Source organism: Leucoraja erinacea, chromosome 7 (assembly GCF_028641065.1).
Source record: "Leucoraja erinacea ecotype New England chromosome 7, Leri_hhj_1, whole genome shotgun sequence".
NCBI classification, from domain to species: Eukaryota; Metazoa; Chordata; class Chondrichthyes; order Rajiformes; family Rajidae; genus Leucoraja; species Leucoraja erinaceus.
Window position 1 is genome coordinate 30,382,393 of NC_073383.1, and position 15,745 is coordinate 30,398,137.

Sequence of the window (15,745 nt, forward strand, 5' to 3'; positions counted from 1 at the left end):
TGATTTACTTCAGCACTTTGCTCTTTCATTGTAAACTGGCAGTTCTGTGTATCTCCAGATAATATCCTGACTTTTGTTCAGAGGGAAAGAGCATAAAAGCAGGTTCTCAGTAAAGAGGGCAGTTCCCAAAGCTGTGCTTGAGGGAATACTTAGAACGTTCTAGAACATTGACTTCCTTTATGATCCTCTTTGCTTCTTCTGCCTCCTTAATCCTCAAAGAGGTTATTTCACTACCACAAAATGAAGACATCTCCCTATTGCGTGTAAAACTCACTAAGTTCATTCATGCCAAATTACCTCCGTGCCAAAAGACGGCCCTTTTCTCCATTCATTCACAACAGGTATGATTTTCAGGCAGTAAGCATTACTAAGTACAGCTCTTAGAAAGATACATGATTTAAAACAAATCATGCAATCTGACTACTTTCACTTTTGGAGGGGATTTCCCCTCTGACGGAAATGAGGTCAATGTACACCTGCACAGGAGTTCAAAAACTTACATTCTTTCTCCTCGTTTCTCTCCCCAACTATCCAGGACCTTAAAATGTTGCCCCTTGCCCATTCATCCCACCCAATAAACATTGAATGCCACACTAGCACTAAAAGGTTCACACACAGTTAAAGTGTATGACATGCTAAACTAATTCCATTTACATTTTCTGGAAGGCTTGACGAAAGCAATCCAAGGGTCAAAAGCCATAAAATGATAAAAAGGAGTCAGGCTCAGATTACTCTGTCAAATACACCAATATGCAATGAAAGTCCTTGTTCATATGAAGCTCCTAGCATATATAATAACATACTAGACTAAGTGAGACCCGCTGGGTCCCATGTTCACATGGGAGGGCTGCTCCCCCAAAGCAATATTCCACCTCTCAACCAATTCCAATATTGGTGGCCAGTGGGGAATGCTTTCTGGAGTTCTAGTATGGACGTTGTGGGCCGAATGGATTCTTGGGCTGGCAGCTCAGTCACTCAGGGCTGGTGGGCTGGCAGCTCAGTCACTCAGGGCTGGTGGGCTGGCAGCTCAGTCACTCAGGGCTGGTGGGCTGGCAGCTCAGTCACTCAGGGCTGGTGGGCTGGCAGCTCAGTCACTCAGGGCTGGTGGGCTGGCAGCTCAGTCACTCAGGGCTGGTGGGCTGGCAGCTCAGTCACTCAGGGCTGGTGGGCTGGCAGCTCAGTCAGTCACTCAGGGCTGGTGGGCTGGCAGCTCAGTCACTCAGGGCTGGTGGGCTGGCAGCTCAGTCACTCAGGGCTGGTGGGCTGGCAGCTCAGTCACTCAGGGCTGGTGGGCTGGCAGCTCAGTCACTCAGGGCTGGTGGGCTGGCAGCTCAGTCACTCAGGGCTGGTGGGCTGGCAGCTCAGTCACTCAGGGCTGGTGGGCTGGCAGCTCAGTCACTCAGGGCTGGTGGGCTGGCAGCTCAGTCACTCAGGGCTGGTGGGCTGGCAGCTCAGTCACTCAGGGCTGGTGGGCTGCAGCTCAGTCACTCAGGGATGGTGGGCTGGTAGTTCAATCACGGCTATTCCTTGAAATTCCATTTCAAGCAGAGTGCAGGCCACCAAATTCAGTTCACAGCATTTCAGGCATAGTGCAGGCCACCAAATTGCCAAACAACTCATTACATTGTCATTAAGGGCTAACAATTCATTTATTGCAAGTACATTGCAGACTCACAGCAGTTGATTCACAGCTTAGAATCAGTTGTGGACTCTCCCTCGCGATCTTTCAGAGCGACTGACACGTCCAGGCATCCGGGATTTTATAGTCCTGCCCCCCCCCCTCCCCCCTCCCTGGAAGGGCGGTTACTTTCATTGTGGTGATTGACAGGCGAGAGGACAAATCAGCTGATCAAGATTTTTTAAAACACTCATAACTTTTTTACTTTTCAACGATCGGAAATATTCTTGGGGCCGCCTCAGCGGAGGAGGACTGTGAGTAGAATGGCCAAAAAGCATAGCGATATATGGTAGTGTTTTTTCTAAAATCAATATTCAGCACAGACAGGAAGTGGTCAAGATGAGACTTAGTTATAGAGATGATAATGATAGATACATCAATCAGGGCTTGAAATTAGCGGTTGCCCTGGTGCCAATGACCACCCAAAGTGCCGCCAGGCAACCTAATGCCGAGTCATTTTGCCCGGCTTGGCACTGCAGATACTGGTTTATACGAAGATAGACACAAAAAAAACTGGAGTAACTCAGCAGGTCAGGCAGCATCTCTGGAGAAAAGAAACGTGATGTTTCGTGTCGGCGACGACGTAGTGCGGAGCAAAGATACGGGGTGTGGGGTGACGGAGGGTCGGAGCGAATGACGGGTCGCGCACAGCAGTGGCCAAAGATCCTATAAGAACCCCCCCACCTCTGCCATCTTTCCTTCCCGCACTGATTCACAGTGCCCCCCCCCGACCCTACTGTGCTGGAAATGTCTTCGGAGTGAAAATTGACTATATTTGATAACAAATGCAATCAAATGCGTTTTAAATCGCAATGTTATTATTTGTTTTAATCCATAAAGATGGGTTAATTAAATTGTGAACACGTAAAACATTAAAACCGCAGTATTCGATTGTCACTGCTACCGTTGACACGTTATTACAGAATTCATTTTAACGGCAAATCAATGCTCTTAATATGGAGTATCAGTACTGTTATTTAATGAGCAACATTTATAACTATATGTTGGATTAATCCAGGTTTTATTTCTACAGTCGGTCATATACATCACGAATTTGGTCAGGAGATATTTCAGTTGAAATTTTAATGTTAATTCTGAAGTGGGAATGACGGAAACAGCATTTATCAATAATTTTTTTTAATCTGGCGCTTACAAACTGGGTATTTTCATTGCTGTTCACAACACATACATCTAATCCGAATGTCCGGTAATGTGCCGTTTTGACCTTTAAACATATTACCAAAAGAACATTTGCTGCAGTTATGTCCTTTGGCCATCCCTTGTCAGTTAGTGTAACGTTTAACCTGTCAGATGGGTATAGTTAATTTTAACAGCTATTATCATAAAATGCCTTTAGAAATTTCCTTGCAACCTGTATATTTTGTTGTGGATAAATTATTCTGTACCAATAGCAATAACGACCCATGCTATGGCCATGTCATGATCATTTTCGGTCCTTCACAGAAAACATGTTTGCATCAATCTGTAGTGTGCATGGTTAAGCATATATGTTACCATGATCCAGGATTTATTGACACAGGTTGATCATACGCTGAATAATCCAACCACATTTTTGTTGGGAAGTGGAAAGAAATAATAGAAATTGCATTAATTGCAATGTGTAAAGAGTTGAGACACTGTATTGTAACTTTGTTGCATGTCATTGTGGTATATATCATGTCTTGATTTGGTCAATATGTTTAGTTTGTGACTTTATTTGAATCAGAAATAATATGTGAATGCTTCATTGAGCATAATTCCGACTGGTAACTACGCGCTTCATTCGAGCACATTATCGCACGCATCATGCAAGCCGTCTTAAATTGACCACCTAAACCGTCATTTGGCAACCTAAAAAGCTGCCTAAGTTGCCCGGCTGGCAACAGGGAAAAAAAGTTACGTGAAAGTCCTGTCAATGGACACGACAACGATGCAAAGCAGCAGAATGTAGCAAGATTGTAGTGCACAAATGTATAATAACAGCTGTAGAACCTGTTTCCACTGTATCTATAAACTCTAAACTAAAATGGTGAATATTTTACATTCCAAGAACTGTAGAAGCCAGACTGAGTTCACTCTAAACAGAGAGCAACAGGTTTCTGGGTGTTAAGGGAGTGTGGACAGTGCAGAAAAATGTATACTTGATCTTGATGAATGGTAAAACAGACGGCCCTCTCATACCCATTTCCTGCTTAAATCGGGGTTTCACAGAAATCCTACATGGGACATGGGTCAACGTTAGCATGCTGAATGAAGCAAAAACATCTAGCATCGAAGCCTTCGTCTTCAAGAACCCACTAAGATTGGTCGTTCGTGTTGTTCGGATGAAAGACGAGAGTCTACTAAAGCAAAACTTCTACTCCCAGCTTAAAGAACGTAAAAGAGGTGGACAAAAGAAGAGATTTAAAGACGCCTTAAAAGCCAGCTTGATGACATTGTCAATTGGGAAACAATTGCTAAGGACAGGAAACTCTGGCAAACCATCATCCAAGAAGGGACAGCGACCTGCTAAGCCAAGAGATGCGCAGAATGAGAAGAAAAGAGAAGAAAACGAAAGAGGCAGCAACAACCAAAGCCCAATCTGCCATCTGGAATTACCTGTCCTGAATGCCAAAGACCTTTCAAAGCCAGGATTGGACTCATAAGCCACCCGAGAGTCCATAAAAACAACAGAACGTAGACCATCATCATTGACCTCAAGGGATAGCCACGACCTTAAATCAGGTTATCACGCTTATGGACAGATGACATAGAACATTATATAAATAAACTGAACACAAATGCAGAATTTGCCGGGGAAAAGGTGATTTTAATGTGCATAGCATTATTGCCTTTGCAGTGAAGGGAGATACTACAATTTTTTATTTTTTTTTTAAATGAACCTCCCTAAACTTCTAGAAAATCTGTACCATTTCTCTGTTAAACTAAAAAGGTGGTTCTCCAAACTTCTCGCAAGTTTCAAGCAACAATAATAATGAAACTGGAATATGGTCAGCTTACTATAATTTCCCCACATGTTGAAATCTTAAATAACAGATATAAATTGGCAGAACAAAGGATGCAAAATTAAGTTTGTGACTTGACTCATAGGATTGTTAGTGTAAAACTATTTTTCTCTCTCTCCCCCCCCCCCCCACCCCCAAACTTAAATCTGGGAGACAGCTTCATGCAAATGGAAAGAAAATCCAAAAGGATGGAATAAACAGCACAGATAAAAGGTAGCTTTCCATGATTATGTACTGAAGTTATGGGGAGATTTACTAACAAACAAAGTGCCTTTCTTGATGTACAGCAATGTCTGTGAAATCCTTTCCTGCGTGTTAGAACGAGAAGCTTTCATTGCAACACTTGCTTTCAGTTTGAGGAATTCATTATTAGCCTACAACTACTTAATTTAAAGGAGGTTTGTTCCTGTTCACTTCTCATCTGTCCTTGAAACTTGTGGCCAACGTCAAAACAAATCTGGCTATACCAAGTGTACTACGCACACTCTCCCTGCTAGGATGGGCAATTTGCATTCTGTGCTCAGTCTGGAATTCATGATGGCAACCTTGAGATGAACAAATTAGAAACAAGGAACTGTAGATGCTGGTTTACAAAAAAAAAACCCCAACAAAGTGCTAGAGAACTAAGCAGGTCGGGCTGTGTCTCTGGGGAACATGGACAGGTGATGTTCGGATTGGGACCCTTCTTCAGACTGGTCTAGTAATCTGAAGGGTCCCGACTCAAAATGGCACCTATCCATGTTCTCCAGAGATGCTGCCTGGTCCGCTGAGCAACTTCAGCACTTTGTGTCATTTGTTTGTGATGAATAAAGTTGGTTTATCATCCCTTTGCTTTGAGTGTCCATGAGACGCATGCATCTCCAGTGAATGCAAGCAGAACACCTGTTCCTTTATCAGCTGGTATTGCTTTTGTCATGGGAATTTGACACCCATAGTAAGAGATGAAAGTTAGATAGTACAAGATGCTGGTAAGAAAGCAGATGACACAATCAGCACAAATGGATTAAACGTATAGTGTTAGAGATACAATCATGACCGTATGAATTTTAAGTTACTTTCACCCCTGCCTAGAGTGTACACACATCAATATTTGTTATTTGCACCAAAAACTCCTTCAGCCAACAAAGGATTTGTACTACTGGGAAAGCCAGACAAGTTCAATAGTACCATTCAAGCTGACTACTTGGGTAGGAACTTTGAACACACAAGCTGGGCAAATGCCTGCAAAACAGCAGTTCTTAAGCACAGGGTGCTGGTGAAGAGGGTGGTGAACCTGTGGAATTCATTGCCACAGACAGCTATGGAGGCCAAGTCAATGGATATTTTTAAGGCAGAGATTAAGGCAGTGATTAACCGATTCTTGATTAGCAAGGGTGTCAGGGATTATGGGGCGAAGGCTGGAGAATGGGTTTGAGGGAAAGACAGATCAGTTATGATTGAATGACGGAATAGACTTGATGGGTCGAATGGCCCAATTCATCTCCTACAATTAATGAACATGGGTACAGGGAACATCCTGTCCAGATTGTGAAACCATTTAAATATCTTTCCAAATAAATTTAAGTGAAGTTTATTTGGTTCTGTTGAATTATTTTTCCCCCCACATGTTTCTTTGAGACAGTGGAAGCCATTCAGGGCTAGAATCTAAGACAGCTCAAACCAATTCCCCCACTTGTTTTCCTGTAGCTCATCCTTTCACACATGCCAATGTAGAATCACCTCAACAACTCCCCTCACCAGCCACCTACACCATGGGCAGTTTAAAAATAGCGTACCAACCCAACAGCCAGTTGGACTTTGAGGTGTGGGAGGAAACTAGAATATCTGGGGAGAACTTTGTATAGACAGGCACCTGGATATGCATGACATGGAGGGATATGGATCACATACAGGCAGGGTATATAGTTTTACTTGGCATTAGTTTAGAGATACAGTACGAAAATAGACCATTTTGCCCACCAAGTCCATGCTGACCACTCATTCACACTGGTTCTATATTATTCCAATTTCTCATCCATTCCCTGCACACTAGAGGCCAATTAATCTACAAACCCGTGCGACTTTGGGATATGGGAGGAAACCGGAAGAAACCCATGTGTTGATAGGGAGAACGTGCAAATTCCACACAGACAACACCCGAGGTCAGGATCGAACCCGGGTCTCTAGTGCTGTGAGGGGCCGAATGGCCTAATTCTGCTCCTATAACTTATTAACATGTTTCACGATCTACAAATGAGAGTTATTATCAATATTGCCCATGTAAGCCAAGTTCAATTCTTCCTCTAAATTTAAAGCATGATGCAATTAATTTAGTAGAACATTCTGCATATTAGTTAACTCAAAATTTGACATCTAATGTAAATATTACTTACCGCGATAAGGTTGCTCGCAAACATCGCTGTCAGAGCCGCTTTGCTTCCAAGTATCAGTTGCATCGATGCCTACTGTTGGGTTGCCATGATCAACGGTCAGTTTATAGGATGAGGAACCATAAACTGTGTACTTTTTGCATCGCCACCATGTAAATATACCTTCTGCATCACATTCAAATACTTTTAATGGTTGTGCTTGGTTTAAAGTATCAAGACCAAGGCATTTTCTGTCGCCGATATTAAACAGCTGATGGCCAGACAGCCATTTCCATTGTTGAAACGGCACTTGTTGATTGCAGGTGTCCATTGTAATTCCAGAGGCATTTACTTTGAGGCATTTTGCACTGCCTTGGTGCTGGATAGCAAAGATGCCATTACCTAAGGGGTAAGACGAATGGTGGAGAAATGAGAAACGAAAACGCTTAAACTGTTGATACAAATCAAATCTCAAGGTGAAGAGTCAAGACATTTTTATTGACAAATGTCCCGAAACAGAACAATGCAATTCTTCCTTGCATCAGCACAACAGATATGTAAGCATAGTACTCTGTAAAACCCATAATAAACAAAAAGTTCGGTATATTTATGTAAAAAAACAAAAAACAAAATTCAATACTGAAAGTTTAAACTGCAGAGTCAAAATAAAAACTGAACTTAACTCTTCAAATCACGCAGAAACCGCAATGAGTAGAACACTTGTTAGTGTCACTAATTTTCCATTAGTGGAAATGAATTCCATTACCTTAACAGAGATATTAGAACAAAGTATTTAATTGGGTCTAATGCAAGAACTGCTAAAATAAAATACAGAAATAAGAAGGGAAAAGACACAAAGTACTGAAGTAACTCAGTGGGCCAAGCAGCATATTTGGTGAACATGGGTAGGTGACATTTTAGGTTTGGACGGGTCTGACGAAGGATCCCAACCTGAAACGTCACATGCATTTTCTCCAGGGATGCTGCCTGACCTGCTGAATTACCCCAGTACCTGTGTCCCTTTTTTTTTTAAATGTAGAGGCAACACCAGTGACAGAGCTGTATTAGGTTCTTAAATGTAAGATAAAGAAATAGCAGTGCCTTTTCTTCCTCCAAATACCAAACTATTCTCACAAGATCTTATGACTTCACCAACGTACCACAATCAGGACTCAAGGCAATAAAAATGGTGACGATTACATTGAAACCATTGGAAAGTATGATTTGGAACTTAAACCTAATTTTTATAGTTTAGAGATACTGAGTGGAAACAGCCCTTTCGACCCATCGAGTCCACGCCGATCAAGGATCACTCCAACAACAATTGTTCGATCACACTAGGGAGAATTTACAGAAGCCAATTAACCTACAAACCTGGGCAGTGACCAGGTATTTGGAATGCAGGAGGAAACCAGATCACCCAGAGAAAATCCATGCTGTCACAGGCAGAATGTATCAACTCCGCACAGACATCACTCAGAATCAGGATCGAACCCAGGTTTCTGGCTGCAACTCTACCACTGTTTGAATGTGCTACCCTACCGGGATGTTGCACTTTCAACTTCTGCTTGTCAACTGTAGGGCACCAAAGTTGCACATTATTTGTACACACTGACTTTCCCATGGGGAAACCCGACCAGTGGTTACCAGCTATTAAATGTAAAGTCAAGAAGCACAAGAGAGTACAGTACATAACATTGTCCAGCACCAAAGGTTCCTTCAGCTGCATAAGCAATTTAGATTATTATGACAGTCATAAAGTGGTCTGGAGTTAAGATATTACAGCCCCAGGTGTCCAAATTAAAGATTTAAAAGGAGAAACAGAGTTCAAACTGAGAAAAAGAATTGTATACGCTTTAAATCTGAAATAAAACCAAATGCTGGAAACAACTAAGAAGTTAGTCTGCATCTGCAGAAAGATAAACAATTAATTTCAGGTCAACCATTTGAATAGATGTCAAGTCTGAAGAAGGGTCCCAACCCATATCACAATCTGTCCATTCTGTCCGCACTTGCTGCCTGATCCAGGGTCACTTCAGTACTTTGTGTATTAATAGTTTCCAGCACCTGTAATTCTTTGCATCTCCAGTTGTTAATTGTAAATACTTTCAGTCTGAAATCAAACAGAATGCCTCCCAACAACATCTATGGACAGAGAATGTAAATTAACTTTTTTGGATTGACCAAATGATTGTAGATTGTTAATTATAGATGATCTGAAATAAGATAATATTGGAAATACCCTACAGGTTAGGGCAGCATGTGGAGAGAGAATTAACATTTTAGGTGTACAACTGAGTTTGTTAATTGTAAATGATTTAAATCTGAAATAACAGAAGGCTGTACACATCCAACAGATAGACAGATTATATTAACCTCAAATTTTAAGTTCTTCACCAAGTGAACTTTCAGATAAGACATAGTAAGAAGCACAACCTTCAGTTAAGAGGTTGTCAGAGGCACAACCTTCAGTTAAGAGGTAGTCAGAGGCACAACCTCCAGTTAAGAGGTCGTTGGACATATAACCTCAAGTTGTGGCAGTTAGAATGCCAACCTTCAGGTAAGAGTGAAGGTTGGGAATCTCAACCTTCAGATAGTTGCAGGCACAACCATCAGTTAAGAGATAATTAGTAGCAAAACCACTAAAGAAGCAGTCGGAGGTACACTCTTCAGTTAAGAGGCAGTTGGAGGCGAACCCTTCAGTTAAGAAGCAGTTAGGGGGGCATGAACAAGTTAAGAGGTAGTCACTGGCGCAACCTTCGGTTAAGAGGTAGAGACACAAGCTGAGATAAAAGCCTAGCATCCTAGAAATCACCAGAGGCAAGCGGGCGATTCTCTCCTCGTCTACGCTGTGATATTGTTGTAATTGTACCGCGGTCCGTCCCCCGTCGCTTGAAAACAACTGTTTATAACTGTGTGCACATTATGAACGCAGGTTGTAAAACCTGTTAACGCATCAACCGTGATGTCGATTAAAAAACAAGATCTATTCTGTTAGTAAAAAATACCACAGAACATATTTTCACTGTGTGTAACTTGAACCGCACCTGGAGTCTGTGAATCCGTTACTGCGCAACGCCCGAGGAAGATGAGAGCCAAGTGGATGTACGAGTGTCCGGCGGAACGGCCGCTCTTCATGGCTCCCTGCGCTGCAACCACAGCGCGACTAAACTGCCGCACGTAACGCACCGCACCTCCTTACCGCGCCGCCGCCGCCGGCGAGTCCTCCTGCGCCGGCCACGCCCACCTCACCACGCCCACAGGCCCCGCCCCCCGCACCGGTCCACGCCCTTCCACGCCGGGCCGGGCCGGGCCCCGCCCCTCCTCACCAAGCCCCGCCCCTCCTCACCAAGCCCCTCCTCACCAAGCCCCGCTTCACTGAGTTCCTCCAGCACCTTGTGTCCTTTTTTTAATCGAGGATCTGCGGTTCCCTGTTTCTACCTTCCTCCACAGATGCTGCCTGACCCCCTGACTTACTCTTGGACTTGTGGCATTTTTCTCTCCACATATGCTGCCTGACCCACTGAGTTGCTCCAGCACTTTGTGTCTGTTCTTTCTCTACAGATGCTGACCGACCCACTGAATTGCTCCAGCACTTTGTGTCTGGTCCATCTCCATAGATGCTGCCCAACTCAGTGAGTTATTCCAGCACTTTGTGTTCTTTTATGTAAACCAGCATCTGCAGTTCCTTGTTTCTACCTTTCTTCACAGATGCTGCCCAATCCACAGTTACTCCACCACAGATGGTGCCTGACCCACTGAGCACTTTGTCTCCTTTTTTTGTAAGCCAGCATCTGCTGGTCCTTTTTGTACCTTTATCCACAGATACAGCTTGAACCATTGAGCTACTCCAGCACTTGGCGTCAATTATTTCTCCAAAGATGTAGCCATTGGTATTCCAACACTTTGTGCCTTCTATGTTTTGGTTCAGGAACCATGGGGTTCAAAAGCAAGAACACCATGAAGAATCTTCATGGAACATTGGTGTGGCCACAACTGAACTAATTTGTCTAGTTTGGTGTCCACTCAGTCTGAAGAAGGGATCCAACCCGAAACATCAACCATCCCTTTTCATCAGAGATGCTGCCTGCCTCGCCGAGTTATTCCAGCACTTTGTGTCTCTCCTTGGTATAAACCAGCCTCTGCAATTCTTTGTTTCTACATTCCCTTCACAGATGTTGCCTGACCTGTTGAGTTCCTCCAGTATTTTGTTTTTTGCTCAGTGCTCAAATTAATATAATATTGTATTTATTAGAAGATTAAGATCAGTGAGGGAATATCCACGATTACATTGAGAGTAGAATATGACAACCTGCTTGAAATCGATCCCATACCACTTAAGCATGTGGATGTAGGATGACCTGGTTTGAATCAAGCAGTTTAGTTTAGAGATACAGCATGGAAACTGCCTTTCAAACAACCAAATCTGTGTTGACCATTGATCACCTGTACACTAGTTCTATATTGTCCCACTTTCGCAACCTACACACCAGGGACAATTTACAGAACCCAAGTTGGTTGTCTCTTTTTATTGAGCTCTGTCTCTGGAAAAGGATGAAGTAACTGGTCTCATGGCTTCCCTTTGCTGTGGTCAGCTGGCAGATGCGTGAGAGCATAAGACTGCGAAAGGCTTTAGGTAACTGTGCGGTTCTCTGTGCCACCTCCCCCCACTGATTCGGAGCATGATGACTACAGGGAATATATAATTACACATCTTGTTTTGCAATTGCTGAACCAAACAAAGCACAAGGTTCCTGTAAATTATGCAATTAGAGTCAAATGTAGTTATGATGCCACAAAATAACCAAATCCTGTCAAAAGACAATGGCTGCAAAAGCTTTTTCAATCTATCAACTCATTTATCTGATTTGAGCAACGGTGGAAGACATCAACAACATCACCTGGCCAGGCCGACCCCTACTACTCTAACCCAGTGCCACTGCCAAGTTGAGACTTAAACGTGATGACTGGTGTGTACTGTCTTGGTGTAATGTACTATACTTAAGGGCCTGTCCCACTTTGTGATTTCTTTAGGCGACTTTGAGCGTCAGTGACCGACGCCCATAAAACCGTCAAATTGTACGACATACACGCTGACGTATGCTGTCCTGTGGGTGATGCCCGGTTAGGGTTAGGGTTAGGACTATGGTTATGGCTAGGTTTAGGGTTAGGGTTAGGGTTAGGGACCACGGATGGGCTGTAAAATATTCTTCCTTCAATGCATGGATTTTAAACATTAATATATTAAAATTAATATAGTAAAATCAATTGTGCAAATGAAAGGATGTCTGAGTCGTTCAATTTTACTTACAGATGTATTGGTCCGCTTCCAGATCAAATCACTGTCTCTAACTTTTCACAGGGATGGGTTCAGTGAGTGTGGACTGAACTGCCTGTCCCCTCCACCCACTTCTTCCCGCCCCATCCCTCCTTCTCCACCCATCTCCCCTCCCCTCTTCCTCCCCCTTCTTCCATCCCCCCCTATTCTTCCCTTCTCCCCGCTAAACTCAACTCCCCCTTCTCCACTCCCTCCCTCCCCTCATATACCCTTCTCCCCCTCTCCTCCCATTCTCCAACCAAACCCCCCACTTTCCTAGACGCCCAGCCTGGGACCAGCGATCCACTGCACACTATCCCACACATGCTAGGGAAAATTTATACAAACCTGTGCGCCTTTGGAGTGCGGGAGCAAACCCTAACCCTAACCCTAACCCTGACCCTAGCCTTAACCCCAACCCTAACCCTAACCCTAGCCCTAGCCTAACCCTAACCCTAGCCCTAGGCCTAACCCTAATCGTAGCCCTAACCCTAGTCCTAACCCTAACTCTAAGTTGATAGACGTGGTATGTATAAATTGTCCCTAGCGTGTGTGGGATAGTGTGCGGAAAATTGCTGGTCGGTGCAGACTTGGTGAGCCGAAGTGCACTGTATCTCTGAACTAAATGTGACATTGTAGAATGGTTACGGCACGGAAAGAGGCCATTTGGTCTGTCGCGTCCATCTAAGCGTTCTGTTCAGTCCAAAAGCAAAACGTTGCAGACACTGGACTAAATTCAAGTGAATTTAGTCACACACTGAATCCATCCCTGTGAAAAGTTAGAAGCGGTGATTGGATCTGGAAGTGGACCAAAACATCTGTAAATAAAACTGAACGATTCAGACATCTTTTCAATTGCACAATTGATTTTATTGTATGTTATTGTGTGACAGAGCGCACAACATGATGAGACACCCAGATGTCGCCCCTGGATTTTGAACATTCCAAAATCCAGGGGCGACAGGGAGACACCGCGCGTCACTACATGTGTCACCATGCGTCACGACCTGACCACGACGCGACAACCTCTTTTCAGGCTGTTGCCAAAAATGTCGCCCAAGTGGGACAGGCCCTTTACACCTTTAGACTTTGAGAAACAATGCGAAAACAAGCCTTTCGGCCCACCAAGTCCGTGGCAACAAGCAATCACATCAGCACTATTCTACACACTTGGGACAATTTACAAAATAACTGAAGCCAAAGAACATACAAACCTGTACGTCTTTGGAGTGTGGGAGGAAACCGGAGCCCTCGGAAAAAAACCCACATGGTCACAGGGAGAACGTACAAATTCCATACGGATAGCACCCTTAGTCAGGATCGAACCCGAGTCTCTGGTGCTGTAGGGCAGCAATACTACCGCTGCGCTACTATGCCACACTCTTGTACATTGTGCCTATGTACTTATTAGTAAGATTTTTACTGAACTGTATGCAAAAAAGGAATTTTAATGTACTTAGGTGCATGTGACAATAAAGTACCATTGAACTCAATCACAAATGCATTACAACCATTGAACTATTCAAAAAAGCAACATTGCTGATTTTCTCATTAGATCACCTTCTCTGTTTTTTCAGCCAACATTACATCACATATTCTTTATCAGATTTGTTGGTGTCTGGTGATCGTCCTTTTTAAGATCCAAGTCACCCTCTTCCTTTTGCTTCACGTGTTCCAATATGAAAATCAAATCGATCAGCATTTTCATTTATTTTTTAAAAATCCTGTCTTAAGTCATGTGCCTAAACACGAGGAACTGGAGATGCTGGGCTCTTCAGTAAAGCACACAAAGTGCTGGAGTAACTGAGTGGGTCAGGCAGCATCTGTGGAGAACATGGATAGGTGATGTTTTGGGTTGGGACCCTTCTTCATTTAAAATGTAATGCTGTTTAGTTTAGTTTAGAAATGCAGCATGGAAACAGGCCCTTTGGCCCATCGAGTCCATGCTGACCATCGATCACCCGTTTGCACCAGTTCTATGTTTTCTCACCTTCTTATCCACCCTCTACCCACTAGGAACAATTTACAGAGAGCATTTAATCTACAAACCCACATATCTGCGGGATGTGGGAGGAAACCAGAGCTCCTGGAGGAAACCCATGCGGTCAGAGGGAGAATGTGCAAACAACAAAACAGACAGCACCCGAGGTCAGGATTGAACCTTGGTTTCTGGTGCCGTGAAGCCTGTGATGCAGTAGCTCCACCAGCTATACACTTGAGACGCAAGGAATTGCAGATGCTGGAATCTTGAGAAAAACACATGAAATGCTGGAATAACTAATCGAGTCCGGCAGCATCTCTGGGGAACATGAACGGTAACGTTTTGAGTCTGGACACTTTTTAATTTTAAATTGTATTTTAAATACATATACTAATGACACAGAGATGGGGAAGCAGAGGGAAGTGGTTTTGCATGGGAACCAGTAATTTGATCACTGGCTTAAATCCATGATGTGAACTCAAGATTTGCAGCTTTCTCCACAAGACCAAAGTTGAGAGTACAGTTAATACAAAGCAATGATGTGATGGAATGCAAGAATTTAAAGCATTAGCAAGCTTGTAAAATAGCCACATCATTGGCAAATGAATGTTAGCTTTTAAGTGTGAGGTTGCAGATGGGATAAGAGGAACACAATGATCTTATGGTATAAATACACAGGGGTAGTAGTGCACTGTTTAATAAATGTATAAAGGTCATGTATAAATGCCGAACCAGGGTCCCTGTCACTATGAGGCAGCAGCTCTGCCAGCTGTGCCAAGCACACAGAGCTTCCTTAGAAGGCTCGACATGTCCCCAACTCTCATTAACTTGTACAGATGCGGTGTAGAAAGCATTTTATCGGGATGCAACACATCATGATTTGGGAACAGCTCCATCCATGACAGCAAGAAATTGCAGAGAGTTGTGGACGCAGTCCAGACAATCACACTAACCAACCTCCCTTCCACCAGCATAATCAAGGACGAGTCTCAACCTAGTCACTCTCTCTTCTCCCCTCTCCCATCAGGCAAGAGGTACAGAAGTGAGAAAACACACACCTCCAGATTCAGAGACATCCTTCCCAATTATTATCAGGCAATTGAACCATCCTATCAGAGAAGAAATAGAGTGTGGTCCTGAGCTACTACAACTTACTGGACTTTATCTTGCACTAAACGACAATGGACAATAGGCTGGGGGGTGGGGGGCAAAGGACAATGGGGAACCTGCGTGGGGGATCTATTGTGGGGAGGGGACAAAAGGGGGAGCTGACGTGCTTTGTAACTTTGTCAGCACCGTAGGTGGCACATTGTGTATGCAAGCAAAGAAACTCACTGTGCCTAGTCACATGTGACAATAAAGTATTCCTATTCCTTTATCATCTAACTATCTGTGGCAAATAACAGTTGGTCTTGG

The 15,745-nt window shown here is 43.6% G+C and overlaps 1 protein-coding gene across 3 annotated transcripts in view; it reads right to left on the minus strand.

The window, feature by feature from the left end:
• ly75 (lymphocyte antigen 75) overlaps positions 1-10,238 on the minus strand; it is a 111,997-nt gene extending 101,759 nt beyond the window's left edge. For all 3 annotated transcript variants that reach the window (XR_008723732.1, XM_055638125.1, XM_055638124.1), the window contains exons 1-2: positions 10,079-10,238; positions 7,056-7,433 (exon numbers count right to left, since the gene is read on the minus strand). Coding sequence is in view for 2 of the 3 variants with exons in the window: in XM_055638125.1 (XP_055494100.1) it covers positions 7,056-7,433; positions 10,079-10,169 (469 nt within the window). In the remaining variant the exon portion in view is untranslated. The remainder of the gene's footprint in view (positions 1-7,055; positions 7,434-10,078) is intronic.
• Positions 10,239-15,745: the final 5,507 nt, after the last annotated feature.